The 14,842-nt window shown below is 40.0% G+C and overlaps 2 protein-coding genes across 9 annotated transcripts in view; both read right to left on the bottom strand.

Moving 5' to 3' along the window:
* Positions 1-7,872, bottom strand: part of TERB1 (telomere repeat binding bouquet formation protein 1) — a 52,788-nt gene extending 44,916 nt beyond the window's left edge. The window contains exons 1-2 of the mRNA XM_064580928.1: positions 6,878-7,872; positions 3,473-3,535 (exon numbers count right to left, since the gene is read on the bottom strand). Of these exons, the coding sequence (XP_064436998.1) occupies positions 3,473-3,503 (31 nt within the window). The 5' untranslated portion in view covers positions 3,504-3,535; positions 6,878-7,872. The remainder of the gene's footprint in view (positions 1-3,472; positions 3,536-6,877) is intronic.
* A 142-nt stretch (positions 7,873-8,014) lies between these two features.
* NAE1 (NEDD8 activating enzyme E1 subunit 1) overlaps positions 8,015-14,842 on the bottom strand; it is a 49,626-nt gene continuing 42,798 nt past the window's right edge. For 7 of the 8 annotated variants that reach the window (XM_064580923.1, XM_064580925.1, XM_064580926.1 and 4 more), the window contains 5 exons: positions 13,889-13,975; positions 13,279-13,371; positions 10,584-10,698; positions 10,450-10,499; positions 8,015-8,253 (listed from right to left, as the gene is read on the bottom strand). In XM_064580923.1, the coding sequence (XP_064436993.1) occupies positions 8,144-8,253; positions 10,450-10,499; positions 10,584-10,698; positions 13,279-13,371; positions 13,889-13,975 (455 nt within the window). In that variant the 3' untranslated portion in view covers positions 8,015-8,143. Of the gene's footprint in view, positions 8,254-8,274; positions 8,773-10,449; positions 10,500-10,583; positions 10,699-13,278; positions 13,372-13,888; positions 13,976-14,842 lie in introns of those variants that run through there. The other variant, XM_064580922.1, reaches the window with a different exon arrangement.

Raw genomic sequence — 14,842 nt, 5'->3', positions numbered from 1 at the left:
AAAACAACTAAATTGTATACTTTAAATGGTTGAATTGTGTGGTATGTCAATTATATTTTAATAAAGCTATTCTATATACAAAAATCAAATTACTGGGGGCGCCTGGGTGGCTCAGTTGTTAAGTGTCTGCCTTTGGCTCAGGTCGTGATCCCAGGGTCCTGGGATCGAGCCCTGCATCGGGCTCCCTGCTTGGCGGGAAGCCTGCTTCTTCCTCTCCCACTCCCCCTGCTTGTGTTCCCTCTCTCACTGTGTCTCTCTCTGTCAAATAAATAAAGTCTTAAAAAAAAAAAATCAAATTACTGGTATGCTTTGCAGTTGTCCAAATGACCAAAGTGACCCCAATCTCAGTTCTTTTGGGTGACTGATATGGATACTAGGAAAGAGACAGTCTCTCTTTTCTAAATCTCAAACTGCATGTAAATCTGGCTATTCATTTCCAAGGCCAAACTTTGGAAACCTGTCATTAGTCAGAACAGATCCATCAGTAATATTTTCAAATCTATCATCTTACTTTTGGAATATTATCCCTAATCCTTTCAACTGTCTTACTTTCTTATTCTTATATTTACTCCTTGACACCTAAGATCTCTATAATCCCTTTACTCCTCCTGCACTGAGGATGTGAGGGCGATCTGACTGCGACATCTGTCACCCCATTGATCGCCAGGGTTGATTCGGCTGATCTGGCTGGCTAGGCGGGTGTCCCCTTCCTCCCTCACCGCTCCATGTGCGTCGCTCCCAAAGCTGCGCACTCGGTCGAAGAGGACGACCTTCCCCGATAGAGGAGGACCGTTCTTCGGTCAAGGGTATACGAGTAGCTGCGCTCCCCTGCTAGAACCTCCAAACAAGCTCACTCCTCCTGCACTGAGGCTTCTAGTTTCATTTCCTTCCCTATTCATCCTAGATCCCATGATTCATCACCTCAACCATTATCTTGCTAAGATTACTTTGACCCCCGTCCTTCTACTAAACATGTCCTATAATCCTAACCATGACTCAAAAACATTTTCCTTTCTCTGCTCTTTCAGCCCAAATTTGGGCATTGCTAAAAGAAAAAAAAAATCAAGCAATTATGCCATTACAAATATTTGGTATGCATTCCAAGTTATAACCCCCAAATTTATTCAGCAATCCCATCCACGGTCAGCTCTATCTCTCACACCCTTCTGCTTCCTCTGCCATTTTCCACAATGGCTATTCCAAATCTTCAGCTATCTTTAAACCTCCAACCCCTGTCCCACATCTCCTTCTCTTCCACTTTGTTTTATTTTATTTTTTAATGATTTTATTTATTTGAGAGAGTGAGAGAGAGAGAAAGAGCACGAGCAGGGAGGAGAGATGGGGGGCGGGGCACAGCAAGAGAGGGAACACAAGCAGGGGGAGTGGGGGAGGGAGAAGCAGGCTCCCAGCTAAGCAGGGAGTTCGATGCAGGACTCGATCCCAGAACCCTGAGATCACGACCGGAGCCGAAGGCAGACACTTAACCAACTGAGCCACCCAGGGGCCCCTCTTCCACTTTGTTTTAATTGGGTTTCCCCAGAAGTAGACCAAGAGACAAGGATTTGAGTGTTAAGTACTTTTTTGAGAAAGTGACACAGGACAGGAAGGCAGACAGAAGAAAGTTATTATTAAGGTAACTGGAGCTTCACTCCACAAGGGAACTCTGGGAGCCAGGGTGGAGCCACATGTCTCAGAGATATCCCCACCAAAGGGTGAAGAGTATTTGTCCATCAATTCCAGTCAGTCATTTGTTCAGGGCTGCTCCCAGGGAAAGGGCCATTAATTATCTGGCATCTCTGGCTTGCCTTGCTCTCTGGGCAAAAGCAGGTTACAAATGCCAAGATAAATCCTCAAAGACACAGATGTTAGGCCTCACAGAATTCCCCACTTTCCACAACACAGGATTCCTACAAAATATTTACAGCCACACTCATTCTTATCTCTTCCTCTACAATATCAGAACAGGTATCTAGCGCCCTTCTTCTTCGTGGTTAATCCATTCACCTGTGTTGTGGGACCCTAGAGTGACTACAACTAGTATACTTTGGTGGGGTTTTTTCCTGCCCAGAATGATTTCCCTCCTTTTTGTGCTTTTTTTGGAGAACTCTTCCTCACAACTCTGAGTTTCCCAGTGGTATGAACTGATAGATTTCCTTTCTTGCTTGTACTAGTTTGACTTGATTTCTCTCACATGCAACTCAAATGGCACCATTACAGGCCCATGACTTCCTTAAAAATCTATTCATTTAACAAATATTTATTGCCTGTCTACTATGCATCCACTCTGTACCAGATGGGGATTCTGATTCCAAGGAACTCAAAATCTGGTGATGGAGACCGAGAAAAATATGAATAATTCCCATAGTGTAAAAAAGGTTCTGAGAGGAGCATCTACAATTATCCCTCCTCTCTTTTCAGTTCTCTTCAACCTCTACCTCTTCAGAATCTCCATTCCCTTTTCATATATTCTCTTGTCTCTACTCCCTTACAAGGCTCCCTTAACATTACAGTCTCCCTCTACCTATTGCCATATATCTTCAGTCAAGCTTTTAAGAAGAGTTAGGGGGGCGCCTGGGTGGCTCAGTCGTTAAGCGTCTGCCTTCGGCTCAGGTCATGATCCCAGGGTCCTGGGATGGAGCCCCGGATCGGGCTCCCTGCTCAGCGGGAAGCCTGCTTCTCCCTCTTCCACTCCCCCTGCTTGTATTCCCTCCCTCGCTGTGTCTCTCTCTGTCAAATAAATAAATAAAATCTTTAAAAAAAAAGAAGAGTTAGGTATTCATACTGTCTCCAGATCCTTATTTCCCACCCAAAAGTCAATATACTGCAACCTGGCTGAAATGTATCAAATTTACTGTTAATAAAACAAATGATCTCCTAAATAGAAAATCGAGTGGATAATTCAGTCATCTGTGGACATTTGACACTGATGAGCTCAAGCAATCTTTCTCATGAAGTATTCTCCAAAGGCTGTTTTCCAAAATTCCACATTCCTAAACTTCCATTCACCTTTCTGAAATATTTTTCTCAGTCTTTGAGAGCCCTCTTCCTCAGCCAAAACCTTACGTGGTGTGCATTAAGGAACACTATTTCCCATCCTTTTTTTTTTTTTAATATTTCCTCTCTAATGAATCTCCTCCATGCCCATGGATATAATTTCTATCTTTCTAAGGACAACTCTGAAATCTGTACCTCCATGTATACTTTGGTGGTGGTTCTCTCAGGTTCCCACTGTTCTTGTATATACCTCTATTAAATCAGCTATTATACAGTATTCTAATTATCAGCATGCCTTTACCCATTAGAATGTCAGTGTCCTGAAGTCAGTGTGACAGGCAGGGTAGATGCACAATAAATACGTATGTAAATTGCTGAGTAATTCTCTCATTTCCTGGATCCTGTCAGATAATCTGCAGTATATCCCACTAATAAATTATAAAATTAATACCAGATAAATAATCCATTAATTTCTCACCTTGTATCTTCTTTGTGTCCTCACTTTCCATACTCGTCTGTATTCTTTTTCCTTATATTTCATCTATAAGATAAAGGTATTCTCTCAATTTAAATCAATGTTTGAGAATTCCAGAATTATAAATGCAAAGGGGCAGGGAAAAATAGTTTTCCTGAAGCCAGAGAGCAGGGACTGAATCTACAACTTATTGAATATGTGATAAAGGTTATATTTAAGTTCTCTGAGGCTGTTTCCTTATCTGCAAAATAGGAAATTCCTACTTTATAAAGTTGTTACAAGAATTAAATTTAAAAACATACATAAACGCACGTGGCATTCTTAAGTACTACAGGCATTCAACACATTTTATTAAATAAACATAAAAATGGTTGGTTAACTGAATCTAACTGATCCTCTTCTGGTACTCCTTCCTTATTTTCTCTCCTGTAAATTTTCATCCCATCATTTCTGATTGGTCACCCCTCCATGAATCAGAAATTTAAAACACACACACACACACACACACACTTAAGAACTCCATTTCTCTACACAAGCTAAGTTTAATATTAAAATATTTTTCTAACAACCCATTTTTTTCAACATAGTATTCTTTTAAGCTAAAAATCTTTGTTTATGTATCACTTGTTAGAAGAATTTTTAAAATAACCAGCAACCCTGATATGGCATCTCATATGCTAAACTGATTTTTTAGAAAAATCTCTGAGAGTCCGATTAACTTCTTAGAGTCATCAGGACTCACAGAACTCTAGAATTCTTATTTACTCCAACACTATAAGGTTAAAGGGAGATAGCTACTTATCCTTTCTATTTTTTTCTCATTCTCAGAATGGAAATAAAATTCCCAAACAAAAAAATAATAAATGTGAGAATCTTTTATAAGGTAATATATAAATATACACCAGTTTTGCCATTTTTTTAACCTAGATATTCCATAATGATGTAATGTATGGTGATTAACATAACATTTTTAAAAAAAACTAAATAAAAAAAAGAATGGTTAGGTACATTATGGTACATTCACAGGATACTGTTAACAAGAATACTGATGTTTGCTTCAAATGTTTAATAACAAGGCAAAATGCTTATGCTACAATTAATCTAAAAGAACAAAACTCAAACTTTTATCTACAGCATGATCCCAATTTTGTAGAGGCAAACATAAAATAAAACTACATAGAAAACAACAACATTAACACTTGTCTTTAGCTGGTGGTTCTATGGTGTCTTATCCCACTTTTTTCTATTTTTCACAATTTTTATAATAATAAAAGCTTCTAACATTCAAGTCCTATCATAGGCAAGGTTGTGTTCTGTAAACCTTATAAATATTATCTTTTTAGTTTTTACAACAATCCTAAGAGGGAGCTATTGGAATGAATTCTGATGAGGAGAGGGTAAATAATTTGCCCAAGTTCAAACAGAGAGTATGTGCCAGAGCTGGAATGGGCACTAAGAAAATCTGAGGCCATCCCCTACACTCTTATCCTCTATTGTACTGTCTCCCATATGTAAACATGCATTACCTTTCAACAAATGGGTTAGGATTTGGAAAAGGAAGACTAAATAAAAAAAAAACTTATAAAAATGGACTACTATATCATATGTGGAAATTTTTGCTTTGTAAAGGAATTTAAGGACTATTTCCTTAGTTTTAATTAGTCAGAATTAATTATTCTGCTTTAAATATGATTTTATTTAAAGGGGGCACCTGGGTGGCTCAGTTGGTTAAGCGACTGCCCTCGGCTCAGGTCATGATACTGGAGTCCCGGGATCGAGTCCCACATCGGGCTCCCTGCTCGGCGGGGAGTCTGCTTCTCCCTCTGACCCTCCTCCCTCTCATGCTCTCTGTCTCTCATTCTCTCTCTCAAATAAATAAATAAAATGTTTGAAAAAATAAATAAATAAATATGATTTTATTTAAAAAGGAATATAACTTTAAAATCTAAACATCTTGAAACTGAAACTGACAAAATACACTACCTTCTATTCCCCCTTTGTCTTTCCTATACTTTTTTCAATTAAATGGTCACTTTGCACACAAAAAAATAGAGTTTTCCAACTACATTGTAGCATTAATACAAGTCATCTATTTACTAGCAAAATGCTTTAGAAACATCCACAGCAAAGGACAGGCTATAACTTTCAAGGAATTGATATTTATATAATTATATTTTAAATTATATAGTCTCTTCCCCAACACAAAAGTATCTGTTCAATAAAGCAGACAGTGTTTTCAGTAATTTAGTGAAGATGCAAATTGTAATGAACAAGATTTCAAAATTGCTGTGTTCTCACAGGAGGGAGAAATGATTTTTCCAGGTAACAGGAAGAAACCATCCCACTTACAGGTTTAATTTAATCTACTCTCCAAAACAGTGCTGTTAAATTCAAATTTAAGCAAGAAAACTAGCTGAAAATTACTCTTTCCCTTGGCCTAGAAACTGTTAACATGAAAAGCTTTTTTGAAATGTAAATATTACCCCCAAAATATCAGAACGATAAATGGCATCTTCCTGTATAAGGCTGGCAGGCTGAAAATCCCACCATTAATTGCCATCACTAAGTTCTTGACAGCGGATACCCAGCTTGGACTCATACATTGTGGAAATTTTCCTTACAGTAGGAGAAGCGAGGGAGAAAGGGCCAATATGCAAATAAACTAGCTTTTACAATAGTTAAAATAGATTGAGAACAGGTGCAGAAAAGCGAGGGTACCACGAGTGAGTTCACACTACATTTACATTCCCAGACTCAGGAGATCGGAGCAGCTGTTCCACATTAATCCTCATCACCTCTTCCCAGTTTGCACAGGCGGGCGATGCCCGATCTTTCCAAGGAGGGAAGTCTATCTACCTCCACCCTGTTTCCCTCATTAACACCAAGACCTGGCTCACCTAAAGAGCCCGGAGATCTCCTTTTGAAGAGCAGAGGTCTTCCCCAGACCCTCTCTTCTTCGTAGGCCAGGGCTCTCCAACTCCTGCCAAGGACGGGATGCTGGTTAAAGGCGCGAGTCCCGGCCTTTCATGGGGGATTCACCTGCAGCGGGTGCGCCCCTCAAGGGCTGCGGCCCACGCGGCCCGGCCCACGGTCTGAGAAAGGGCCTCACCACTGGTTCCCACCCCTCCCATAACCCGAATCACCCGGCGAGAGGCCCGAGGATTCTCAAGTACAATCAGGGTCGGAACCTGCCGGGCTCCAGACGCCCGACTACATGGTACGTGACAATTCTCTTTCTGCCACCAGCTGCTGTGGGGACTGCAGCCGGGGTCTGCTGCCTCCTCAGGGAAGCCCGTTCCTGCCGGCTCAATCCACCCCCTCACGTCAGGGGGTTGGAAGGGGAAGAGCCGGGCGTCCCGCATCCCAGCCGCTGTGACGGCGGACCCGGGCCTACCAGCGGCAGCCCACCTTCCACAGGAGGCCAGAGCTCGGTTTCCGGGCGGGAGCCGGGCAGGATCCGAACGCGCGGGGAGCAGAGGCCGTGACCTTCACCCTCAAGTCGCAGCGCGCTGGGGTTCCGCCCCTTCTCCCTCGCCGCCAGCCTACAACGACGCCGTACTCGGTTTCCCGCCCAACGGGTCGGGCCCACTTCCGTAGGGCGGGACTTCCGGCTGCGCCCACCCGGTCTCTCTCCGCTGACCGCAGCTCCCGTCACCAATGCGGGTTCCGGGTATGAAGCGGGTGGATGCAGTGTCATTGAGTGGTGGAAAGTCACAAATTGAACGGGAAATCCTCTGATCTCATCGCCCCCAGATTTTAGGGCTTTCTTTGCGCAGAGAGGGGCGTTGGCAGCAAGGAGTCAGGAGAGCAGGCTCTGGGACGATGAAGCTGGTTCTGGGACTGTGGCTGCAGGGCACAACATGGGTTAAGAGGCCATACGAGCACCAAGCCTGGCCTTATTCCTCTCTCCCAAGCTTCCTGTCCTTTCTAATAAAACTATACAGTGAAATATTTGTCTTTTCAAATCGTGATGGTCCTAAGACGTCCATAGCTAAAATCTATGCATGGCTTAAATTCATTGCTTAAGAGGGTAAGAAAAAAACCTATTTTAAACTGTTTTTAATGAAACACAAGAGATTTTTTTTTTTTTTAAGATTTTATTTTTAAGTAATCTCTATATGCAAGGTGGGCCTTGAACCTACAATCCACAGATCAAGAGTCGCATGCTGTAAGGACTGAGCCAGCCAGGCACCCCACAAGGGATTTTTATAAGTAACTTTGAATTAGCAAACCAGAAATAATGAACTCAATTAAAAATGGATAGCTTTTGGGGAATCTGGGTGGCTCAGATGGTTAAGCTCTGCCTTCTGCTCGGGTCATGATCCCAGGGTCCTGGGATCGAGCCCCATGTCTGGCTCCTGGCTCAGCGGGGAGCCTGCTTCTCCCTTTGCCTCTCCCCCTGCTCATGCTCTCTCTGTATCTCTGTGTCTCAAATGAATAAATAAAATCTTAAAATAAAATAAATTAAAATTCTAAAAAAAAAATGGATAGCTTTTATTCTCAGAAAAACGACTGCTTCTTTCCCCCACAAAGAACAAGACTACATTATTACAAATGAGAAAAATGTTTATTAAGGAAACAATTTAACAGTTCTCCCTAGAATTTTACAAACTAGAGCACAACCTGAAGGCAATTACAGTTTAAATCATTAACACACTACATAGGATGCTTATTCTACAACTGGAAAGTTGCTGAAGTTTGTGACATGCCACTATAAATGTAAGTATTATTAAAAATTACAAATTGTTTGGTGATTATTTTGATAACCTCCTGAGCAGCAGCTCCTGCAAGGAAAAAGGAGAAAAGCAAATCTTTGAAAAAGGTAAATTTCAAGTTATATAAAAATATCCAATTCTGTAAAGAAAACCTTTCATTTCCAAAAGCAAAAGCGTTTAAAAATAAGCCAAAACAGGCATAGCTTACTGAAGCACATCAAAATCAAGGACTGCAATTTTTTTATAACTATATTATTACAGGAACAAATTTTGTCCTATACATTCACACTTTGGGATATTATGCCACAATTTAAAAGAATGAAGTGTTATGGTGGTTTCGAATGCTGATGGTATTTTAAGTCAAGTCAAAACAGTAGTATGGTTGATAGCGCTTTTTAAAAAATACAAATAGGGGCGCCTGGGTGGCACAGTCGTTAAGTGTCTGCCTTCGGCTCAGGTCATGATCCCAGAGTGCTGGGATCGAGTCCGCATCGGGCTCCCTGCTCGGCGGGGAGTTCTGCTTCTCCCTCTCCCACTCCCCCTGCTTGTGTTCCCTCTCTCGCTGTGTCTCTCTCTGTCAAATAAAATCTTTAAAAAAAATAAAATAAATAAATAAAAAATACAAATAGAAAAAAATTCTCGAAGATGATCCTTATGTTACATTTACCCTGTGCCTACTTTACTTTAATAAAATGGAATAAAGGTGTATTTGTTCTAAATACATTTGTAATTTGGAAACAATCTATATTAAATACCGCCAGGCTGCTATACTCAGTAACAGTCTTATACAGTAAGAAGTTTTGAGTAACTAATCAAAGCAAACAATAGAAAAAACAAAACTACAGAGGAAAAAAAAATTCTTCATCTATTATAATATGAAGCTTCATCTTTTTTTTTTTTTTCTTTCTTTAATGGACAGAAAGAGAGAGACAGCGAGAGAAGGAACACAAGCAGGGGAAGTGGGAGAGGGAGAAGCAGGCTCCCCGCTGAGCAGGGAGCCTGATGCGGGGCTCGATCCCAGGACCCTGGGATCATGACCCGAGCTGAAGGCAGTCGCCTAACCGACTGAGCCACCCAGGCACCCCTGAAGCTTCATCTTTCACAAACATTCATTGATTCAATAAAATATGAGACTCTATTACGTACCAGAAACTCTTCTAGGCACTAGGGATAAAGAACAAAAGACAAATCCTTGCCCTCATGGATCTTACTTTTTAGTAGAAAGGGAGAGATAATTTACAAGTAAGTAAAATTTACCGTAAGTCAAATGACTCTAAGTGCTAAGGAGAAAAAGCAAGAAAGGGGGATATATATGAGTGCAAGAGGAGTGACTCAGTTTTAAAGTGGGGAGTCAGGAATGGCCTCATATAACATTTTAACAAAGAGAAGGTAACATTTTAACAAAGACCTGAAAGAAGTGAAATATAACTGTTGTGCAGAATATAGAACACGTTATGGACTAAATGTCCTCAAAATTCATGTTAAATCCTTAATACCTAATGTGATAGTATTTGGAGATGAAGATGGTATGGGGGTCTTTGGGAGGTAAACAGGGTCATGGGGTAGGGCCCTCATGATGGGTTTAGTGCCCACATAAGACATCAGAGAGCTTGTGTCCCATCTGTCCTCCCTGAACAAAGACAAGGTTATATAATGGCACACAGCAAGATGGTAGCCACCTACAAGCCACAAACAGGCCTCACCAGAAACCAACTGCCCTGGCCCTGACCTTGGACTTCTAGCCTCCAGGGAGTTTTTATGAAAGAGATGCTAACTTTCATTTGGGCCTTGAAGAACAGGTAGATTTTAGACATGCAAGAAATAGGGAGATTTATGGCAAATGGGCCCTGAGGGTTAAGGATTGTAGGAGCAGGAAATCATAGGGCATGTCTCCAGGAAAAGGAAATAACTTGAAAAAACCAAGGCCAGAAAGGTAGAGTGGAACCAGAACACGGTGTGTTTTTAATGTCAAATCAAGGACTCTGGACTTGTTTTCTGAAGATCATTGTAGTGTGTATGTGTTACTGCCAGGGCAGAGGGTTAGTTAAGTGAGAGACGTGATCAGAGCTACGCTTTAGGAAGATCAATGACACTTCACTTTAAGATGGACAGTAGTGGGAGATGAAAAGCAGAGACCAGTAAAATAATCTAAATAACACAATATCCTGCCTCACTGACTCCCCTAGTTAAAACAGCTCAGAAAACCAAACTTCTTAACTGTACTGTGTTACCACAGATGCCAGTCTTCTCATCTATGGAACTCACCCCCTAAGAACGCAGCAATGGTGTGTGGCTCAGCAGCTCCGTATCGGCAACTACAGAAAGAGAGGGAGACGTGAACTTAGATTAGCCTTATGACAAGACAGGTATTATCTTTCCCATGCCCTAAAAATACTCACAATTCATGGACATAGTCATCTTTAACCATTACAGATAATCCATTTTCCTGAAGGAAGCCAGTGAGACAAGACTTCAGCTTTCCTATATCTTCTTCAACTTGGTAGTTAGATACCCCTAAAAATACATATGTCAGTTAATTTTCATTAAAATGAATAATGAAATTCTAAACCAATGGCTATCTACTTTTCTAAATCCAGTTTTAGGTGTTCTAGTCAAAATAGTAAGGAATGAAACTGAAGTAAGAACAAAAATAAGGGTAAGTACAAGACCAATATTTACAACTATCACAAAGCTGTAACAATCAAAGAAACCATCTGAAACCTATTAAAATTTCAAGTTTGGTAAGTCTGCTTTGTTTACTGTTCTATACCCAGTATCTAGAAAAGTATCTGACACATAGTTGGTGCTCAATAATTATCTGACAGAAGAATTAAATGAATAAGAAAGTAATGTTCCATTTATACTCTGTATAAAAAATTATGGTGCTCGGGGTGCCTTGGTAGCTCAGTCGTTAAGCGTCCAACTCTTGATTTTGGCTCAGGTCATGATCTCAGGTCAAGGTCTTGGTCTTGAGATCAAGCTCCACATCAGGCTCTGCGATGGGCATGGAGCCTGCTTAAGATTCTCTTTCCCTCTCCCTCTGCCCCTCCCGCCCTAAAAAAAAATTATGGTGCTTAAAAAAATTATGGTGTTTATTATCCATTTGCAGAAGACTAAATGACACTGAAGACATAAAGCTATAATAGGCAACATTTATTGAACATTAATAAATGCTGGACAGTGTTCTAAGTACCATATATATTAATTGATTTAATCCTCACAAAAACCCTATGAAGTAGGTATTATTATTATCCCCATTTATAGGTGAGAAAACTGAGGCAGACAGATTAAGGTATTTGCCTGAGTTACTTAGCTCCTAAGTAGCAAAACTGGGATATAGGCCTGGGCAGTTCTTAATGATTATACTATGTCTCCAAAGGCAAAGCTATTATTATTACTACCGGAAGGAAAAATACAATTGCTGTAATATTCAAGAATTACTAAAACAAATAATATTTTTTAGCCCTTCTAGTTTAAAAACCATCACTACTCTTCCTCATAATAATAATACCAAGCCTTTATTGAATACTTACAAGGTGCCATGCAGTGTGTTAAGTGATTTTCATACATCACCTACGTAACCCTTACAATCCAAGAGTAGACACTATTATCGCTGTTCCATAAATGAGAAAACTGAGACTTGGAAATACTGACCCACCCAAGATCAAGAGATAGTAAGTGACAGAGCTTAGATCTGAACCTAGGTTCAACTCCAAAGCCTGTGCTCTCTGTGGTAGCTAGTCTCCCAAGATGGCTCCCCAATGAATACTCCTTTGTGCCCTCACGAAGTCCCCTCCCGCTCTTAATCTAAGCTGGCTCTGTGAAGCCAATAGAACATGATGTAAGTGATGTTGTGTGACTTCTGAGGCTAATTCATAAAAAGCCTTGTATGTTCCACCTGGGTCTTTTGGAATGTTAACTTTGGGAAAGCCAGCCACCATGTAAGAAGTCTGCCCTAGGAATACAATGCTAAAAGGAAGCCCCAGTTAGCCATGGAGAGAGATGCCTAACCAGCCCTCAAGCAGTTCCAGCTGTTCCAACTAAAGTGCCAGTCACATGAGTGAAAATGTCTTCTTGGATGTCAAGCCTTCAGATGACCCCAGCCCCAGGCGTCATGCAACTCCGAGAGTGATAACTGCCTAACTGAGCCCAGCCAATCCACAAATTACAAGATAATAATTTACTGTTTTAAACTAGTAAGGTTTAGGATGGTTTGTTATGCAATAAATCAAAAATACAAGCTATCAAACAATACACATAAAGTAATACATATTTGGTGTTTATTCCTTTTCTTTCTGCTGGTAAGCTTGCTCGTTAAGACTGTAACTCAGTGGGCATACTACATCAGTTGGGGCAACAGGTTTTCTGATACTTCTAGAATGTGCTGCTATGCCGTAATACTGCACAATTAAAATTATCATCTTAATAAAAATATTCTGGTCAACTGAAGATCTTTTGAGATTATACCAATTCTCCAATTAACTACATTTACAGACAACAAAAAATAGATTCTGAGCAAAGAAATCCCTACACCTTCAGAGTTTGGAATTCAAGTCACTAGGCATACTTCTTATGGCTTTCCTGTTCCACTAAATTAAACTCAGTGTGAGTCTTAGAAGTAAACTATGGAAACTGACAGGAAAAAAAACATTTTATTCTAGGGGCACCCAGGTAGCTCAGTCGGTTAAGTGTCCGACTCTTGATTTCAGCTCAGGTCATGATCTCAGGGTTGTGAGATTGAGCCCCGAGTAGGGCTCTTGCTGGGCGTGCAGCCTGCTTAAGATTCTCTCTTTCTCTTTCCCTTTGCCCCTCCCCCCCAACTCCTCAAAAAAAGAAAAAGTTTTATTCTATAGGCATTCAACCAACATTCTCCTGTAATAGTTTAGAATCAAACATTATTTGCAAATACTTACACTTAAAAAACAAATGGTATTTCCTCCCTGAGATGAAGTAGGTATAAACTGTTTACAATGTAAAATTCAAGCACCACTGCTGTAAACACCCCAAGAACACCCAAGAAACTTTAAGATTTAATTCAATTTAAGTATTTACTCAAGACTTTATTGTATATGATAATGAGATTGCTAGTCTCACCTGGATATCGACCATGTTGTTTATGAAACCTATCAACAGCCCGTAACATTAAATATAATACTATCTCATTATCTGGATTGTCCATGCTGGAAACTGAAAGAGAAAAACAATTCAGTGTAATTTGGATAATTCATTACATAAAAACAATGTAGAACTGAATTTACTATATACTCCAGTTTCAGGATACACGGCAATTCTATCACAAAATTTAAATATTTTGTGACAATAAAATAGAAAATGATAAATAATAGTAAAATAAAGGGAGAGGGAGATATGTTAAGATGAAACTCAATGTTCTTAAGGACTATTAGTTAGTCACATAATCTCTAATGACATAGTAACGTTCTGACTTTAGCTCTTCTTCATATCACATAACTTACTCAGTAACCTAAAGATGATTTCATGTATATATTAAGTTTTTATTTTGCAGTTATGACTATTTGGAAGTATGACTACTTCTTGGTTTATAGAATAAAATTTACAGTACAATGTTTACATTATCCTATAAATTATCATCATATACTCACTACTATTAAACACAAAATATTTATTTATACCTCTAAAATTGATTAAAACTAATAACCTAGCATCAAAGGATTATTATACTTACTTATTTCCTCCTTGTTAATTGTATCCAAGCCATATTCTTCAGCTAAGGATCGACATCTTACCACTCGAAGAAATGCAGAATTGGTGCCTGAATACAGGAAAGACATTATGGAAGTAAACGGTTGAGATGTGAATATTCCAAATCACAAGTCACTCTAAGAACAGGAAATTTTGGGGGCGCCTGGGTGGCTCAGTCGTTGGGCATCTGCCTTCGGCTCAGGTCATGATCCCAGGGTCCTGGGATCGAGCCCCGCATCGGGCTCCCTGCTCAGCGGGAAGCCGGCTTCTCCCTCTCCCACTTCCCCTGCTTGTGTTCCCTCTCTCGCTGTGTCTCTCTCTGTCAAATAAATAAATAAAATCTTTAAAAAAAAAAAAAAGAACAGGAAATTTTGTATATACTCTTTACAGACATGGAAATGTGAAGAAACGCCTCTTTGGCTCTCATGGTTAGCAGAGAAGGCACTAGAACACAAATCATCTGAAATTCATATCCTTGGCAGTACAACTAGCTCAGCACTGAGTAAGTAGGTGATGGCACCTCTCTGAGCTTGCTTTCATTTGTAAAATGGGGATATTACCTTTGAAAGTTGTTCTGTGGATGAAATGTGCAAGTGTATCAAGTGCATACCTCCCACAATACCTGATAGGACTCAGTGAATAGTCATTTTTATCATTATTACGGATAAGTAGTCCTAAAGGAGAGCATTATATATATTGTGCGCTTTACATATGTAAAACTTTCTTAAAAGAAACCCTTTGTATTATGGAAATTTTCAAACATACCCCAAAGTAGAGAGAAGAGAATTAACTTTCAAGTACCCAACATCCAGCTTCTAATCTGGTATCATATGAGCTAGTAGAGCAAACACAAATTCAAAAACAAGGTGCAAGATTGGTAGTGAAACAAAACAGTAAAACTAAGCCTCAACAAGCACTATGGAAGAGTCATTAAAGG

The sequence above is a fragment of the Mirounga angustirostris genome, unplaced genomic scaffold (genome assembly GCF_029215605.1).
Source record: "Mirounga angustirostris isolate CCGP_5_RB_7025 unplaced genomic scaffold, mMirAng1.0.hap1 SCAF_16, whole genome shotgun sequence".
Lineage (NCBI taxonomy): Eukaryota > Metazoa > Chordata > Mammalia > Carnivora > Phocidae > Mirounga > Mirounga angustirostris.
The sequence above is the reverse complement of the archived record's forward strand: the minus strand, read 5'-3'. Positions and strand labels throughout refer to the sequence as shown.